Consider the following 19899-nt stretch of genomic DNA (forward strand, 5'->3'; position numbering starts at 1 on the left):
AACTGATACTTTTATGTTATATCTATATCATTTTGGGACAAAGCGTTGTCAAGACTGTGCTGCCATATATATACATATATACGTACTTCTTTACTATATTATTAAAATACTCTCAACGAAAGCATGTTTTGATTTGTTATTAATTGTAATAAGCTTTAAACATTGATAAATATTGCAGAGAAAGATAAATAATTATTTTTTTCAGAGATATATAAATATATAATTTATTTTGTAAACAAAATTAGTTTCTTCTGTAGATTAACAGCAACGATTGGAAATTGTTTGCTTAATATTATCTCAAAGAGATTCTTGTTAATATATCTTTATGATCAATAATTTTAAACAACTTATAATTTAAAATGAGATCTCTTAAATATATATATGCGTGGCTGTAATGCAAAATGACATCATAAGTCACGTTAAACAAAATAATAATAATAATAATAATAATAATAATATAATAATAAAAATAATAATAATAATAATAAATAAATAAATAAACTAATACATTACGTAATTTTTTAAAATATATTCTTCATGGGGTAATATTTCCATAATACCTGATTAAAATAAATAAACAATGTAAAAAAAATTAAAAATGTGTATTAATGGTATTAATTTTATAATAGTTTCATGATGTGTTGACATGGAAAATAATGAACACCTTATAATTTTATATTACCTTATTGTAAAAAAAGTTTAAAATAAGAATAAAATCAATTTTAAATACTTGTTTTTTTAAAACATTGTGATATAATAGTTCGAAAAACAACAAGCTATGTAAAAATTAATGCCTATTATAAGAATTAATTATTTTCTTTATATATATATATATATTCCAATACAAATACTTATTTATTTAAAGTTATGTTGAGTTGAATTTAAAAAAAAACGTAAATCATAAAAGTTAATATTCTTAATTGTCTAAAAATGATCTTAAATTATACGGACGAGAGTCATTTTATATTATGGCCACCAAATAATAATGTTTTAAACAATCAAATATGTTTACTATTGAGAGTACATAAAATGCAAATTTCTAATATTACTTCCTTTTTGTCTTTAATACAAGAAATTTGTTATCAGATGAGTTCATTATTATTAATTTATATACAACTTTACTTTATTTTTTTTCCTTTTTCATTTTTCTTTTTTGCATTATAAATAACTAAGCGCGCAGTCATATCAATGTAAAACAATTCGTTCGAATGCTTTATAACATATGGGCATACATTATACTTAACAAATATTTAATATAGTATATGTGTAGGAGAACATGGCATAAACAAATAAGTTTCAAATCTTTTTTCTCTTTATTTTATTTTTTTCTTCGATATATGATTTAGAGAAAATTTCTAAAGATACTTAACTTTATACTTAACTTTTGCCGACTCTATGTAGACAATATCGAATTTAATTACTGTCAGAGCTTAATCTTTTTTAAATGCACTATTAGATATGTTGATGAGAAAAAAAGAACACAAATTTGTATAGAAAATAACGCACACATTGCAAATATTGTTCTATGGTTGCCTTCAGGCCTTCATCCTATTTTAGGCATAGCATATTTTTCTAATGTATATTGCAATATCGGAATCATCTTGCCTAGCGAAAGCAACCAAGTTTAAAAAGAAAAAAGAAAAGATTAAAAAAAGAAGAAGAAAAAGGAATGGATCATGGTAGCATGTATATTAAACATGTTACATATAAATAAATAAATAAATAAATAAATAATTAAATGAATGAATGATTGATTGATCATTGGATAAATGGATGAATAAAAACAAAGTATATCTACCTGGTGACGATGATCGTACTCGACTGGTTGCATTAAATCATAATGATGCTTGTAATTATTACGATTGATATTAGTATATTTAAGTAATTAAACTTCACATTAACTTAAATATATTATATGATTAAATTACCACCCTTTGGTATATATATATTTTAGATTTTAGGTTCACGTGAGATTTAAATATATATATATTTTTTAAATATATATATATATATATATATTTGCATATAGCCACACCAGATACCACAGTCTAAAAGAACTTGAACTGTGATTTATAAAGTCTAGCTCCTCTCCTATTCTCACCTTATTCTTCCCCAAAAACAAAATTTCTTACAATTTCTTAGATATTTATATAACTATAGTGGACTATATATATTTATGTATATTTAAATACAGAAATATATCTATATATAAATCTATCGGCCCCACGACCCCCTCTCCAGCCCTCTTACATTCATCAGAAGTGATTTTATTTTCTAATGACAATTGTAAATTTGTAGATGTAAAATGTTTAAACGTATGCAATTTGAAATATTTTTTAAAAAGAAAAGAAGGGAAGAAAGGAAACAAAATTTACTTTATAGATTACAGAGTAAAAAGGTATGTTATGCTAAAAAAGCACAATTTTCGCTTTTATTACCATTTCGTTCTTATTAATATTTATCCCATCGGATAATTAACGAGTAATAAGTCGTTTATCTAAACGATTATTGTAATTTTGATAATATAGGGAATTTCGTTAAATATCTTCTAATAATTTTCTTAAACTAACTAATGTAAGACATTAAATAACATTTTTTGTCCTTATACATATTTGGTCACGCTAATATTGCTCGTGTAAAATATAAGATGCACGCATTCGCATGATGGTAAGTATTATTAATTTTCCTTGCATGTAATCATTTTAAATAAAATTTTAAAACATTACATTTTTTATTATACATGAAATAAAAATAAACTATTATGTATGATGGTGTTATATAAATTGTTTGTTTACTGCGATATTTATTAATTAACATTTGAAGAACGAAAATGAGAAATTTTTAAAAATTTATATGTATCTACTTTTATCTCAATGATCAATAAATTATTAGGTTAAATTATTTTTTGTTAAAAATAAAATCAATTAGTCATTCTGAATTGTTGAACTTTTAATGACAATAATAATAATAATAATAGTAACAAAAAAAAACAAAAAATCATACAAAATCAAAGCTAATGATATTTGTTTATCATTTAATATTAAAACACTTGACTATTGAATCTGACAATCACAGATTAAAATTAATAATAATTTGTTACTTCATTTATATGTTTCCAATCGCAAATTGATACGTCAAAATTAGTATTAAAATTCGTGCGTAAATATATACAGTATTTACGTATTATGTGTTTGCAAGTGTCACTAATATAACCTATGATCAAATATGCGCATGCGCAGGATGAGTCTTTAATGCGCATGTGCAAGTCTCCGTATTGGAGGGGCGTAGAAAGGAGGCCATATTGTACAGTTAAATTGAAAGAACGAAAATAATTATATCAGCGTGAAGTGGGCACTATTTATCGTAATATTTTTATCTCCTGTCTTTCAACGAACGTTAGTTGAAATTCACAGTTACAAAACAAGTAAGAGGAGCCAATCCGTGGGCTCCTGATATTTTATACATAAATATATTTTAGTAGTGTATTTCGATCGAGAGAGGCATCGTCGGTCTATATTACAGGAGTTTGTTGCTGCAAGCGAAATGGGCACTCGAGATGACGAATATGACTATTTATTTAAAGGTAAAAGAAATCTTTTTCTTAATCTATCATTGTTAATAATACGTATTTGTTTTTATGTCTAAAATATATTTTTCTCTTGTACTGGGATAAGATATTAAGTTTAAGTATATAGCAAATCTTTAATGTCGAATCGAACGTTACTCACGCTGACGTTCGCTCTATGGGCACGAATGACTGTTAGGATTTTCGTAGAATGTGGTTGACGTGTGATGACATCAGATGATATTTCTCTTAGAGCTTGACACAACTACCATTTTAATCTTAAATGTCAAATTATGGTTAATGTTTTCTTCAAATTCGAGTATTTAGTATATCATATTGGTATACAATATATGTATATTGAAATAGGATGTTGCTTCTTTTTATATTCTTCTTCAACTCATCAATATATATTATAACGGGATATTTCCCTATTCTTCTAACATTAGCATAACTATAACAGTGTGGGTGAAAATTTTACTTCATTGTGTGTAGGAGTTAATACAAAGTATTTTTCCCTTTCTTTCTTTTTCTCTCTCTTTCTTTATTGTACATGCATGTGCGCGCGCGTGAATAAAGATGACCAACGTATACATACATAAGTGACATTTTAAACATAATATTCCTGTATCTACAGATTTAATATCTCAGAAGAAAGAATAAAGAAAAATTTCCATTATAGTCATGGAGAAATGAAGTATATAAAGCATTAATAATTAATTATTTTTATATTGTAATGTTATTTCTTGAATGTATGGAACTTTACAATGAAATAAATAATAGAAATAAAAAGTTTCTACATAAATAATAGATTTTTTCTTATAGCATTTGTATTATAATTTTATTTTCTTATATTTTGTATTATAATTTCTTATAGCAATTGTATTATAATCTATTATATAAATTATCTTCAAATAATAACTTTTTAAATTACCTTCATCAAAAGAAAGGATTTTGTGTATGTTGTTAAATTTCTATTGTTCCTATATATGCTATATTTTTTACTATAACATTTATCAAAGTTCTTTACAGTTTGTATCTATCTTTCATTATCTCTTTATTTCTTATTATTACAGTTGTCCTTATTGGTGATTCCGGAGTAGGAAAAAGTAACCTACTATCTCGTTTCACGCGTAATGAGTTTAATTTGGAATCAAAGTCTACTATAGGTGTTGAATTTGCAACACGCAGTATACAAGTAGATGGTAAAACTATTAAAGCTCAAATTTGGGATACAGCTGGACAAGAACGTTATCGAGCCATTACCTCTGCGTAAGTTCCTTAAAATAACAATTTTAGATGTATAATTACATATTTGATAACATTTGTAGTATTTTTTTGCACATAATTAATTTATTTTCATTTATCGTTAGATATTATCGGGGTGCAGTTGGAGCATTGTTGGTATATGATATTGCAAAACATTTGACATATGAAAATGTTGAAAGATGGTTACGAGAATTACGGGACCACGCAGATCAAAATATTGTGATCATGTTAGTGGGAAACAAATCAGATTTAAGGCATTTACGTGCAGTTCCAACTGATGAGGCTAAAGCATTTGCAGAAAGGAATGGTCTTTCATTTATTGAAACCTCTGCTTTAGATTCTACCAATGTTGAAACAGCGTTCCAAAATATATTAACAGGTAGATTAATATTGAACAAATAATTTAGGCCAAATTTTCATTTAATTGAAATGTTTTTGTCATATATACAAATATTATAGTGTGAATAATTTGAAATAATTTTAATCCTAATAATTAAAAACACATTATTCGTGCATTTATTATATAAGTATAAAATAATTGTTATAATTGCTGTATACATAAAGTATACAAATATAATCTCTATTTTGTTTCAATAGAAGAATAAATAGGTTTGTTGGATAAAAATAATGTAAAATATTTATGTAATAATAATTAATATCTAAATGTTGCAGAAATATACAGAATCGTATCACAAAAACAGATACGAGATCCACCAGAGGGAGATACAATTCGACCCCAAAATGTAGAACCTATTGATGTCAAGCCAACAATGAGTTCTGATGGAATGCGTAAACAGTGCTGTCAGTGACTTACCTTGCTGCTTAAAATGTGTGTATAGGCGAATGCAATACAAATATTCCAGAAGTATGATTGCTTAATTTTTAGTTATTGGAAAGAAAATTAGTGTACGGTCTTTATACAGTATCATAGTTTCAATATAATGAAAATATTGATTAGTTTATTATAAATTTTATGTTCATTTGTACGTCAAGTTTATCTCAACATATATCAAAATTAAACACTGCTGAATGTCTTTGTCGTGTTTTTGTAATGCACTATAAATGGAGGGTTGAAAAGGAATAATATATTAAAATGTACACTTGTAATAATGGTAGATTTTATTATACTACATCTAACATCATCTCCCAAAAAAGAATAATTCTAATATGACTTTGTATAATATTAGAAAAAATTTAACATGTCAAATACAGAATTAAAATATTCACCAAGATATATATGGATTGTATTCACACACGGTTTTTTTATAATTAATTAATTAGTATAATTTAATAGAGCTTTAAGACTCACTGTCATTTTTTAAACAATTTACTCTATAAACTTTTATTTTATCATTAATTCAATTTTTGAAATTTAGATTTTAAATCAATATTACAATGTAATTTAATCAAATACTATTACAGGATATGATTATAATAAAATATTGTTTTTTATTGTACTGTAAAGATGATTTGTAACAGAACTTATTATTATTTATTGAAAGTATTCTTTTCAAGATAACAATTTAATGAAAATCATTGGGCTTATTTAGCAAAACTAAATACAAGTTCCATGTAAATCTTTTATATATTTTTTATTATTTTTAAATTTTTAACACCATACATTAATGCTTCACATTTTATATTTTCACAATGTTTTCAATGTTACAGAAGCAGTCTCAAGGAGGAAGAATGGAATAAGATACTGATGATAAATATGGCAAGTGCATAATGATTTGAAATTTAAGACTATATGCACAAGTCCATAATGTCATATGTTTGAAGAATTTGTAACCCCAACAACATCAGGGTATACTATTCATTGATGCTCATATGAGTATACATATTATGCATTCACAGAAATAGTTAAAAATGAAAAAAAACAAGCATCACGGTTATGTATGATGCAGTAAAAGTGAATACATATGCATTATTCTGTCCTTAAATTTATCTTTACCCTGTCTGTTTTCATATTTTTGATCATATACGAGGTCTGTTCATGTAACAGAGAGAAACATAAATATTGTATATATATATAATTGTCGTGTATAATTAAATATAATATTATTTGATTCTTACTATATAGAAAGAATAAAATCTCTATTATATGACAAATGTATGTTGCAGAAAAAGGAATTTATTTATGAAATAATATAAGAAACATGTTTCCCTCTAAACTAAAAGTTATAAAACATTATACCCTAATATTATAATAAAATAATTTACTGGTTATAAGTTATTACAAAATATGAAAAAAATGGTAAAAACAGCATTACTATGCTGTTTTTTAATATGAATATTCTTTTCGTTAGAAAAAATTTCATTAAATTTATAGTGAGATGCACTTAAGGAACTATCCATCTTTCAATCTTTTTTCACCTCTCTCTTTCTCTCATTAAATTTGAATGAATAGTCCTCGTATATTGCATTTAATAAAAAAAAGGGCTCTGTTTTTACTCAATTTAAAGATATTTCACTCCATATAACATATAGATATTATTGTGAGTATGTAAATAATTTATAATCATTTGCTTACAAATGAAATAATGCAGTAAAATACAAAGTGAACTGCTAAGAATAGTGCATAATAGTAGATAAAAGCTTATAACAAAAAAAAACAAACAAACACTATATAAGAAAGAACGAAATATGAAATACAATTAAATTCTATTAAATATTTTTCTGCTTTTATCATTTTATTTTATTATATTTTAATTTGCAAGTTTAATTACCACAGGTTTTGTCACCATATTGTCTTTAAAAAAAATGTAAATTTGCAAACATGTGACCTACACTTAATATATTGCACATTACACACATTTTTTCAGCATCGTTATTTTTATGAAAATAGTAGCAATTTAAAAGATATTTTCAAAAAATCATCTATTATATCTTTGAATAAATTTAAAGTGCGTGAAATATTACAAGCATCAATATTTAAGCTTCAATATAATATAAAAAGATAGGAAAACAATTTTTAATTATTATTCCATAGGATATAGAATTTGTGCATCATACTAATGGAATATAAAATATTAAGTATCAAATGTGTATATGTTATAAGTAATTTTCAATTTACTTAATTTTCATTATATTATTTATATGATTTTGTTATAAGCAAACAAAACATACATTTCTTAGCTGCCCTAATGGATAATAATTATAAGTAAGTATAACGATTTAATATAGTAATGTTTATCATTGTATGACTAATTTATAGTTATTAATAACCACATATATTTAAGGTAGCAACAATGTCTTAAATTACTATTATATATATATTCATATGTGTATTAAATGATATATCCTGTAGTTTTAGGCTCATTATTATAAACTCATTACAAATCATCTTAAATTTATTTTATACCAAATAATTATAAATTTATAATGCACAAAAATTAAATATTCTTTTGCTATTATAAGCTTGGTTGTTTCTCCAATTTTTGCTTAAATTGGTAAAAAAAAAATTATAAATTTTATGTAACATATTTTTAAAGCTGTATTAAAATAACCAATCTCTAAATGACTTTACTTCTATGGTACATGCAAAGTTTTAAATAATAGATATTAAAAATTATATAAGTAATTATATAATTTAAATCTATACTTTTTTAACGTAAATTTCATGTTAAATGCATAATAATAATAATAATAATAATAATAATTATAATAATAACAATAAAAAAAATTTAATTCATACTTGTAATAATTAAGTTATAAATTTCTTTTATAATATGATAGAGACTAGCATTCAAAATAATTTTATTTTTTATTAAAATATATATGCTTAAGCTTTATTAAAAATATCTTTTTGTATATCTTTTCTAAGAGGCAATAGTTTTGTTAATATGAAAATATTATGGGAGTGTCGATCAAGGTTTATATTAATTACACATTAAATACTGTTTTAGATTTCTATATTTCCAAACATTAATATATTCAGTAAATATAGAATATGAATAGGAAATAATGATTTTAACTTTAGTTATATATATACAATTTAGTATCATAACTGATACTACATATGTCATTTGGTAATATTACGTTCATTCTGTATTAAATATACATCATGCTTAAATTCAAGTACTTTGTTCGCATTATGTATTTGGAAAAATCGTTTTGCATGTTCAAAAGTTGCAATCATTATAGCACAAGCTGGTGCAACTTTTACTAAACGTGGAATTAAACCGGTATACAAACCTTTTATACCATTCTGATTATAAATTCTTTTTATTACAGTCATTGTAGTACTCCTACTACGACTAGGTTTATCTGTAATCACAATTATATTAATTAATTTAGATGAATGCTGTATATTTTTAAAAAAAGTTGTACCTTTTTTGTGTGCTGTATATTTAAAAAAAAGTTTTACTTTTTTTGTTTGCTGTATATACAAGAAAATAGTTATACTTTTTTGTTAAATATTCAGCACATACCTGAATATATTTCCTTCTCACCCATTTCTATTTGTCTGTGTGTTTTTACTACATCAAATGGTAGAGTAAATAATGCAGCTATCTTTAAATATAAAGAGAAAAAGATAATCAATTTACGTAATTATGTATTATTTATTTTTAATTAGAAATAATAATAAATTTAAACTTACAGATCCTGCCGTTGCTCCTGCAGCAAGATTAAAAGTAAAAGTTTGTGATGACTCTCGAAATATTCGTTTTATAGTTTCATAATGAAACCAATAAATAGCACTAAAAGGTACATCTCGGAAAAGCGTTGATCCTAATCCCATCCATAGGCCAGAAACACCACTGTGTCTAATAAGTATTTTTAATGCTTCAGTCATTTCTGTAGATATAAAAAATAAGTAATTGTACTAATAATATTTTATTATTATATAAAAATATATATGTTACTTTCTCATTACCTGCATAGCTTAATTTCTGCGATTGCATTTTAGTTCTGATTAATTCTAATGGACTAACTAAAACTGCTGCCCAAATGCGTGCTGTGCCTCCAGCTAACATAGGGATCCAAAAAGGCTGTTCTATATTACTTACATTTTGTTTCCAATTTCTATTATATTTATCCTACAAATGCCAAGCTTACAAAAATATCGATCATTATTTAAATATATATAAACAAACATACTCAATTTATAACGTTTGTAAATTACTTTAAAATATATCTTCAATTGCTCATATGATACAAAATATACTACGGTTGCAGGTACTGCTAATACAAGAGTTGGACTCAAACCACTCCATAAAGAACTAATTCCTTCTCTTTTACTTATTTTTATAAAAGCATCCTATAAATAAAACATTAATACTCATGTTAAGAAACTATTGAAGTTTACGTACATTGTTAAGATTTAATACGATTCAATTAATTATTTATACCACAGTGCCGGTAAATTTTTCATTAGGACTTTTTCCATTAATACATTGACATAAATGGTCCATTAATCCATTACAATATAGGAAACATTTGTTAGAAAGTGTAGCTTTCTGTTGAGCTTGTAAACGTGTTTTAACAACATCTAATGGTGTAACTGAAAAAAATATAGTAAGTTTATTTTAATATGCTTGAATAGATCCAATTTATCTAATCAAAATAAATGTAACAGAAAACATTTAATAACTATTATTAAATTATATACAAAATATTGTTTTCAAAAATAATTAACAATTGTTATTTATTAACTGTTAACTTACCAAATACAGAAGTTATAAGTGCACCTGTACAAGAAGCTATAATTTGTTGATATGGTCTAATACGAAACCTTGGATCATCTAAATTAATGTTAGTTGGTATATCTGGCACTTTTTCCATGATTAAACTTTATTTAAAATCACTTTACTAGAACTATACCTTCGCTTAACCTATAGTTTATTATCATAACACCGATTAACAAATTTTCATACAAAAATGTTAATGAAATATACTAATAGGTGATGTAATCAATTATTAAAAGTAAGAAATAATGTGTCATTTTCTTTATATATAAATTGCAATTCTAATTTTTGAAACTCATTCAATCAATTATCTTAACAAACATTTTTTATTCCTACATATAAACTTTATAACTAATTAACCTTTTAGATGTAGTTATTTTTCTTTTTAATTTAAATTTATAGAATTTTCTAATAAAAAGAAAAGAAAAAGGAAAATTGTAATTATTATTTAAAAATTATTTCTTATTTTCTTGCAAATTAATGCAATGAGTGGCAAAAAAGAAATAAAATCCAGTTTGCCGCATTTTCGACTGCTATATACCATAAACTATTTGTTTCATAAGATTAAGATCCAAAAACACCATCTTGTATCTAGTCGAAATAGGTGTGTTTTCAAATTTGTCCAAAAATAATTTTTTTAAGCAATTAATTAAAATATCGTTTTTAATGAATTTGCCTAATTTTGTCAATGATACAATATTTCATAACAATATCAATTTTATTTTGTTCTAAAATAAGACAAATTATTCAAATATCTGTAATTGGATTTAATTGGATATATTTAATGACACGGCTATAGCAATATGGCACAATTGGCACGTAGACATTTCATAACCTTCACGACTACAATATATACCTATGTTTTTCAATAAAATGATGTAAAAGTTTTTCATAGTTTGATATATAAGATTAAATCTTCCAATATATAACAAATAATACAATGAATTTAAGTAAAACGGAAAAACTACTAGCTGCTAGAAAAAAGGTAATAAATAAAAATACCAAGAGATAATATTAGATTAAATATTGTAACATTTTATTAAAACATTTATATCTCATTAATGTTATTTAACGTATTGAACAACTTTGTATATTTTATTATTCATTCTTTTTCTATATCAAAATGTTAAACATATGATATATCATTTATTACAAATGTCACAAAATATTTCCTTTTATAAAAATAGTTCTAGTAAAGAAAAGACAACGTCAAAATGGTTTTATTACAGTTTTATTTAATCTAATATTTCATGACAAGAACTTTAGCAATATGATGAGTCATTTCATTTTTCTAAACGTTCCACTTTTACAAACATTATCTTCTTTTTCTTTTATTTTGTTTTTTCTAGTTAAAAGAATTTCAACAGAATAAAAAAATTAATATACAAGAGGAACTGTCAAAAAATGAAAATGGGATAACTAAATTGTCACAACAGGTATTTTGAATATGAACGTTTATTATATATGTATATATATAAAATAGTAATTAATAATGTTCTTATATTTTTTTATTATTACTTGTTCATTAGAATGAAACTGTGGAAATAAACTCATATGCAAATCAATTAAGAAGTGATCACAATGTTCCTACAAACGATACTTTGCAAAGCTTTACATTTCCAGTAGATAGTAAGGATTCTCATGTAAATACAGAAACAATTAATTTTGTATCGATAAATGAGGATAAAATAAGTATAAAGAAGACAGATGCAGAAGATATTCCTAAACAAGATGCTAATATTGAAATGACAAATGTACCAGTATTATCCGAAATGGATAACAGTCAAGTACAAAAGCAAACAATATTGGAATTTAACGAAAAAAACATTGATTATTTTAATACAAATAAAAATAAAAATGAAAATGATTATACTTTACAAACAGATAATACAACAATAAACAAGCCTGAAGAAAATACTGATAATAATAATAAATGGGAAACATTTGATTCTGACACATATTCTCAGAATCCGAATGTAACTTATTTAGAGCATCAAAATCAAATAGTAAATCAATTACAAAGTCAAGTTAAACTATATGTAAGTATTCCTTTATTTCTATCAAACCATTTTTTCTCTTTATGTTCTGTGTTACACAGTGTATATAAATGCACAAATTTATAAATGGGACAGAGTAATAAAATTTCTGAACTACAAGCTACACTTGCTGCTAAAGATGCAGAAGTTGAGGCAAAGCTGATGGAAGAGACTAAGCAATTGAAGGAACAGTTGCAGATTCATGTACAAACAACTAATGTTTTAATTTTGGAAAAAGCAGAGCTTACTTCGATCTTAAGTAAAAATGAAACAACTATTAAAAACAATAGAGGTTAGCATTGTATCGTTTTAGTCATATTTTTATATATAAGATAATCTGTTAAATGATATATATTTATATAAATTTAACGCATATGTGCATCTATGTACATGCATGTTTCTAAATGTAGAGAAAATGATTTATTTTTTCTTGTTAGTATATCATATTTCATTATTTAATTATAAATATACCTATTCATCTATAGAAGAGATTGAAGAATTATCTGGAAAATTGAAATATGCTCAATTTCGTTCATCTGAATTTGAAAAAGAATTAAATGTTATAAGAAATGATGCTGAGGAAGCTCGAAAAATTGCTCAACAAGTGAAACAAAATCATGAAGAACTTAATGAAAAATATTCTGAGTTAAAGTATGTGATTTATATTAATAGCATTTCATATGATTATTTTTTATTTGGCCAAGAAGTTATATAAAATTGAGGCAAGAAAAATCTTTGTTAATAAACTTCGATAAATTTGTTGATAAAATTTTGTTTTATCGTTATAGGAAAGAAAAAGATGAACTGAATTTACAAGTATCAGAATTAAAACAGAAATTAAATGTCAAAAATAGCGAATTAATCAATGTACAACAGACTTTACAAGAAAAGGCTGCTTTACTTTCATTGAATGAATTGAAAATACAACAGGTATAATTTCATTTTTACATTTATTATAATTCACTTCTCTGAACATTATTATGAATTTTTGAGATGATCAAAAAATATATTATTTTATATTAGCTAACAAGTACATCTCAAGATTTAGAGGTGTTGGAAAATCAACATCATAATGTAACTATGCTTGAGCAACAAGTAGCACAAATGAGAGAAACTATTAAAACAGTGAGCGAAGAAAATGATGAAGCAAGTAAACAATATCAAAACTATGTACGTCAATTAGAAACGCAACAAGAAACACTGGTTAATGAAGTATGTAATTAATTTATTATTGTTACAAGTTTTTTTTCTTATTTTAAGTATTTTTAAAAAATTACCTTGAATAATTGTTACCATATATTATTTAACTATAAACTCTATTTTATATATTTTTTAACACTTGTAGCTTGAACATACAAAAAAATTAAATAACGAAATGGAAATTAGAGAAAAAAGTTATATAGAACGTTTATCAGATTTTGAACAAAAATTGCAATCTGAAAAAGAAAAGGTTCAAGAGTTGCTTCCACTGCAAAATCACAAACATCATACGGATACTTTATTAAAGGAAATTGATGAACTTACATTGGCACAAGAGAGATTTCATATTATTATAAACGAAAAAGTAAAATACGAAATTATACACTATATTTATTAGTGTTTGATGTGTTACTTTTGTAAATAAATTGTATTTATTTTTTTGTTAGGAAACAGAAATAGAAATTTTAAAAAAAGAACTACAACAATTACAAAATAATGAGAATCAAAGTACAGATGTACCAAAACTGCTTCAGGCTCTTGAGAGTGAACAACTCGGTGCATCTAGAGCAGTATCACAAAACCAACAGCTTAAAAAACAGTTAAATGAGATGCATGATGCTTTTATTATACTTGCAAGTATTTTAATATAAATTATTCAGTGTATACATTTTATATGTATATTATATATATATCAATTTATCTTAATTTTAAAAATTGTAACTAATCATAATTATTTAATATTTACGAATAGTATAGAATCTAATTGTTATATTCTTTTTTTAAATTACAACGTTCACACGCAGAGCAATACTAAATTAGATTTAACAGAGCAACTACAATCAGAACGTACTATTGGGAGAAAATTGAATTCAGAACTTAACAAAGTAGAGTCAGAAGTAGAATTTTTGAAAAATTGTTTAAAGGCGAAAGAAGAATCTTGTTTAGAATTAGAAAAAGAAAATTTACAGAATGCTCAAATTATTGATCAAATACATCATTATCAAGCTCAAGCACATTATACGCAAACATTACAGCAAGAACTTCACAAAGCTTTGGTATTTAAGTTTACTAATATAAATTTATTTTATTTTTAATAAAATATTTTTTATTTTTTAATTATTTTATATACATACTTGTATTTATGTAATTATAGTCGACTATTGATGATTTAAAGAGAGAAAATGAAAAGCTCGTTGAAGAATTGAATCATGGTAAAACAGAAAAGGAAAATAATGGAGTAGATGAATCAAATGTGACTAATGAAATATTAAGAAATAATAATGATAACGTTGATAAAGATATTCTTAATACTAGAGAAATTAAAACTATATCACGTTCCACTATGACTGACTCGCATTCGTTAGAACCTTTACAGAAATTGGAGAAGAGATTCAAGGAAACAATGGAAAAACTTGCTGAGGTACTCGATGAAAAGCAAAGATTAGAACATTTGGTTTTACAGCTTCAATGTGAAACGGAGACAATAGGTATGATAATCATACAATTTTAATTTAACCTTTATATAACTTAAATTCATTCCCCACGAAAAAAGAACCATTTGGAACTGTATATGAAGGATATTTTATCAAAAAATACACACGCATTTTCATCTATAATTTATATACAGGTGAATATATTGCATTGTACCAAAGGCAACGTGCTATTTTGCAAGAAAGAGCAAAAGAAAAAAATGAAGCTTTCCGTCAACTTATAGAACAAAAAAATGAACAACAAGAACAATTGCATAAGCTAAAAGAATTAGTAACAAATTTGATAACAAAAAAATCTATTGCTACAGACAACACAGGACTTTATATTTCTGATCATAAAGGTATGTTAATTAAAAGATAAAGTCATAATATATAATTACCTGATATAATAAATTTAAAAAAAAAAAAATAAAAAAATTTATTTGTATAGAAGAAACTAAAGATGTAATAACACCGGAAAACACGAAAGAAAATCATAATGTTGTATCAGAAATATCAAATGATGAAACAACGTCTCAAATTATTGATCTTTTAACAGAAATTAAAGATTGTAAAGATCAATGCACAGTTACATCGAATTTTCACCCATGCCCATGGTGTTCAGGAAAACTTATCACTGTATGATTATTCGAATAAGAAGATATACCTTTTAATATAAATAATATTATATATACTTAATTTACTGATATTAAACAATGTGTTTAGTGTATATAAAGATATTAATAATTTTTGGACTTATTCATGAAAATAAAAATAAAAATAGAGTACATCTGAAAACAATTCTTTTAACAACAAAATTCTGTTATTGTTATTTTTTTATCAAGCAAATTACAATATAATAAAAACTAAAGCGAGACGAATAATATATCATAAAAATATGATATTTAAGGTAAAGTATAAGGAAAAAGAAAAATGAACAAAAAATAAATTATTATTTTTATGTTTTATTTATATGTAAAAACAATGCATATTATTCTTTCAGAGCATATTTCCTTAGAGGATATATAGACTGTTTGCGAATCTCTTTCAATGTTTTTTTGCTAGCTTGATAAGGCGTTAACTTGCGGCGTATTGCCCTGGTTTTCTTTGGCCTTAAATCTAATGGCTTGTATTTGTTATTTTTGAACAGCAAACGAAGATTTTCTTTTTGCTTTTGGTGCATAATAATGTATACACGAGCAATGGCTTTTCTCACAACACGGCTATAAGAAAGTGAGACATTGTATTAATTATTTATAAACACTAATAATAAATTTTAATTTTATTGATAAATAGGTATAAAAAAAAGTATTTCTTGTTTATAATAAAACTTACATTTTAGATAATTTTGAAGCAGCTCCTCCGGTTACTTTAGCTACTCTCAAGCTAGTAAGCTCCGTCTTCAACTCATCAAGTTGCTTTAGCAACTCCTTTTTATCTTTACTCCTTAAATCGGAACATTTAACTTTCCCCTGAAACAATTAAAAATAATTTATATATTTTAACGTTTTTGATAATTCTCGAAGAAAATACAAACAATTAAATAATCAATCATTATCAAATAAATGTAAAACTTATAATATCATTATTTCTATAGTATTTTGATAGGTTATGTTTTTTTGCTAAGAAAAATAACAAAAAATATATAATTTTATTTAATATAATTTTATAAGGAGTAACATTTTTGATACATTTGACAAAAATTTTATAATGATGGCGCAAATAAATAAAGATTAAAATTTAACAACTCAACTTACCATGGTGATTCTTTTAACGAGAAATATTGAAAGAAAGAAATGATGTGATCTAACTATATGGAAAACATCCCTAGTGACATCTGGTGCACTTCACTGCTATCAAAACGCAGGTCAATTGCCGAGTAGTATTATTAGTATTGCTTAGGTTGTCTAAACTGTTTTTAAGTTTGTAGCATACAATTATGGAGGGTAGAGGTAAAGAGAATCATCTCATATGGGGGAAAATTTGAAAAAGTGTCCAGCGTATGCTATAAATAACAGTTCAAAAACCTTCCAGAATGGCGCTGGTGTAGACAAAGGGTATGGTATGAAGTAGCAATTGTAGACGATTTGAAGTATGCGGAAGTTTTTTCTTTCCTTGTTTATTTCTCAATCTTACTCTAATAATATTTGGCGTTTCCTTTAAAATTTACCCTGATACTAATGTGGCGCCACCCTAATTTAATGCATTTGACGGACACTTTTTATATACACAGATGATTTTCCTTACCTCTACACTTCATAATACAATTGACCACGAATTGACACACAAGGAAAAATTATAAGATAACCTATTTGTTTATAAAAAATTGGAAGAAAGTGTGCAACTTATGTTTAATAAAGAATATAAACTTTTTAAATAATTTTTATCGTTCAATATGCCTATTATTATGGAAATTCTATCACATAAAACTAGACTAGGGTTATATATAACGAGAACATTGAGTATATATTACATATATATTATAATCTAACATTATATTTTATGTTTTAATTCTTTAATTATAAAGTCTAATAATAATTAATTTCATTTTTTAAAGGGTTATATCGTTTAGATTATCAGAAAACAATTTCATAAATGCATGAAACAAAAATGACATTCATTATTAGATCTAATAAATTGTCACATATTTATACATATAACAATTTCAAATTTTGTTATTTTGATTATTGAAGATTTAACTACCTCTTTAACAATTTTTTATTAAAAGCTATGTTTATGATTTACTTATTTTCTTTCTTGTAGCAAAAGAAATACAACGATGTTGTTCATCAGTATCAACGCAAAGTTTAGAAAAAGATAACCAGAACACAACAAATGTAAATCCAGATTTAAAAGATGGAAAAGTTTCATTAAATTATAGATTCATTTATCCAGAATTTCTGCCTGATCCAAATCCACAATATCGTAATCATCTCAGAGAAAAATTAGAACGTATGGATATGATTGCAAGAAGAACTCAGATAGATGTTCCTGAATTCTATGTTGGATCAATATTATCTGTAACATATACCGAACCACATGCCCCTGGAAAAGTAAATAAATTTGTTGGAATATGTATAAGTAGAAAAGGTTGCGGATTAAGAGCATCATTTCTTCTAAGGAATGTAGTAGATAATCAAGGCATTGAAGTTTCTTTTGATATATATGATCCATCGCTTCAAAAAATTGAATGTTTAAGGTAATTATTTAAATGTTAATATAATATTTTTTATTTTATTCCAAATATTAATGTTCGCTACTAGTGTCACATATTTGTAATGGTAATCAACGTAACAAATAAGTTCTAGGATATGATTAAAATCTCTTTTTCACACCACTTTAGTGAATGTGTTAATAGATAATTGATTTTATAAATATTTCTATTTTAGACTCGAAAAAAGATTAGATGATGAATTATTTTATTTACGAGACGCCCCATTAGAATATAGTACTTTTCCATTTGATATGGAAACAGAATTATTACCAGAAGGTTCTCCTGTTCCTGTTAATGATATTGTAGTACCGCTTAATCCACGACCATGGCTAGAAAGATGGGAACGGAAAGAGTTAAAAGGTATTACAAATATAAATGTTTCTGGAAAAAAATTGAAGAAGGCTAAAGCAGCTGCTAAACCTTGGGAAAAATATGATCTCATGAAAGCTTATAGGTAAGCAAGAAAAAAATATATATTCATAGAAACTGTTGTACAAATTTTATAATACATTTTTAATCTTAAAATTTTTCATTTTATATAATTAGAGAAACAATACCTGAAGAAGAACAAAGTGATATATTTGCAGAAGTGCAATCAAGTCTTCGCGATTTAGAAATAGTTCGATATAAACAAAAATATGCACGTACTTTTGTACGTCCCAAAAAAAGTGGATAAATTTTATTATTAAACGTATGTTTAATTTGGAAATAAATTTATATTTTATGTCAGCATAGATAAAAAGTATCCTTTAATTTCTTCCAATAGTTGTCTCCAAATATTTTTTATTAATTGAATACAATTAATTAGTGATTTTTATGTACACATTATAATGTCATATGTATCACAGTGTAATGTCAATAATAGTATTTGATAGAAATAACGGTTCATATGTTTGAACTTTCTTTAAGTTTAATGTTACTAATTTGATTTTATTCTATATCATAATTATATTAATATTCAATAATTATAATAATTATTAAAAATTACCATAACTTTAAATTTTCAAAAAGGGAAATATTTAAAGATAAAGTATCCTTATTAACTGTTATTATCAAATATTTACTATTCTTATTTATAGTGTAAAATACAAGAATACACACACATGAAAAAATGACAAGAATACATTATTCAAAATGCATTTATATTTAAAAGTATACTGATCCTATTTACAGTTACTATATATTTTATCTTATAAATGATATATATATATACAGGCTAATAATAACTATTTATATTTAAATTTAGAGAAGTTATATATATATATATATATGACCATTTCATTTGCATTAATTATATATATTGTGCAATTTTCCATATTTTTTGTATATTATATTACCTCACATTTTATTCGTATTACAGTTATTGCTTTTTAAAACAGTTTACACAAGTAGAAACTTTAAAAATTGCATCTATGTATATATTATACTTGGCTATTCCCGTGTTTTATATAAATGGTTT

General features: G+C 24.6%; 5 protein-coding genes across 7 annotated transcripts; 3 read left to right on the forward strand and 2 right to left on the reverse strand.

Moving 5' to 3' along the window:
- Positions 1–3267: 3267 nt before the first annotated feature.
- LOC122519837 (ras-related protein Rab-11A) lies at positions 3268–6768 on the forward strand. The gene is made up of 5 exons (XM_043639586.1): positions 3268–3583; positions 4639–4834; positions 4936–5210; positions 5504–5660; positions 6500–6768. Exons 1-4 carry the CDS (start codon positions 3544–3546, stop codon positions 5638–5640), a joined length of 648 nt encoding a protein of 215 aa, XP_043495521.1. The 5' UTR covers positions 3268–3543; the 3' UTR covers positions 5641–5660; positions 6500–6768.
- Positions 6769–8728: 1960 nt separating this feature from the next.
- LOC122519838 (solute carrier family 25 member 40-like) lies at positions 8729–10922 on the reverse strand. Of its 3 annotated transcripts, XM_043639588.1 has the most exons (8): positions 10882–10922; positions 10501–10668; positions 10186–10337; positions 9960–10094; positions 9711–9873; positions 9435–9631; positions 9265–9346; positions 8729–9100 (listed from the first exon to the last, which is right to left on the reverse strand). In XM_043639588.1, exons 2-8 carry the CDS (start codon positions 10616–10618, stop codon positions 8856–8858), a joined length of 1092 nt encoding a protein of 363 aa, XP_043495523.1. In that variant the 5' UTR covers positions 10619–10668; positions 10882–10922; the 3' UTR covers positions 8729–8855. The 3 variants fall into 3 exon arrangements, with proteins under 3 accessions (XP_043495523.1, XP_043495524.1, XP_043495522.1); XM_043639589.1 differs by lacking the exon at positions 10882–10922 and having other exon boundaries at positions 9286–9346; positions 10501–10874; XM_043639587.1 differs by lacking the exon at positions 10882–10922 and having other exon boundaries at positions 10501–10874.
- Positions 10923–11158: 236 nt separating this feature from the next.
- Positions 11159–16044, forward strand: LOC122519839 (golgin subfamily A member 2). The gene is made up of 13 exons (XM_043639590.1): positions 11159–11506; positions 11871–11957; positions 12051–12560; positions 12654–12849; positions 13043–13208; positions 13346–13487; positions 13581–13769; positions 13903–14121; positions 14204–14389; positions 14561–14812; positions 14911–15244; positions 15385–15588; positions 15678–16044. Exons 1-13 carry the CDS (start codon positions 11462–11464, stop codon positions 15869–15871), a joined length of 2724 nt encoding a protein of 907 aa, XP_043495525.1. The 5' UTR covers positions 11159–11461; the 3' UTR covers positions 15872–16044.
- A 127-nt stretch (positions 16045–16171) lies between these two features.
- Positions 16172–17090, reverse strand: LOC122519841 (60S ribosomal protein L35). Its single transcript, XM_043639592.1, has 3 exons — positions 16984–17090; positions 16562–16698; positions 16172–16449 (listed from the first exon to the last, which is right to left on the reverse strand). Exons 1-3 carry the CDS (start codon positions 16984–16986, stop codon positions 16218–16220), a joined length of 372 nt encoding a protein of 123 aa, XP_043495527.1. The 5' UTR covers positions 16987–17090; the 3' UTR covers positions 16172–16217.
- Positions 17091–17335: 245 nt separating this feature from the next.
- On the forward strand, positions 17336–19318 carry LOC122519840 (39S ribosomal protein L19, mitochondrial). Its single transcript, XM_043639591.1, has 4 exons — positions 17336–17688; positions 17990–18425; positions 18616–18894; positions 18987–19318. Exons 1-4 carry the CDS (start codon positions 17622–17624, stop codon positions 19114–19116), a joined length of 912 nt encoding a protein of 303 aa, XP_043495526.1. The 5' UTR covers positions 17336–17621; the 3' UTR covers positions 19117–19318.
- Positions 19319–19899: the final 581 nt, after the last annotated feature.

The sequence above is a fragment of the Polistes fuscatus genome, unplaced genomic scaffold, assembly GCF_010416935.1.
Source record: "Polistes fuscatus isolate 324 unplaced genomic scaffold, CU_Pfus_HIC Scaffold3, whole genome shotgun sequence".
In the NCBI taxonomy this organism is placed as follows: Eukaryota; Metazoa; Arthropoda; class Insecta; order Hymenoptera; family Vespidae; genus Polistes; species Polistes fuscatus.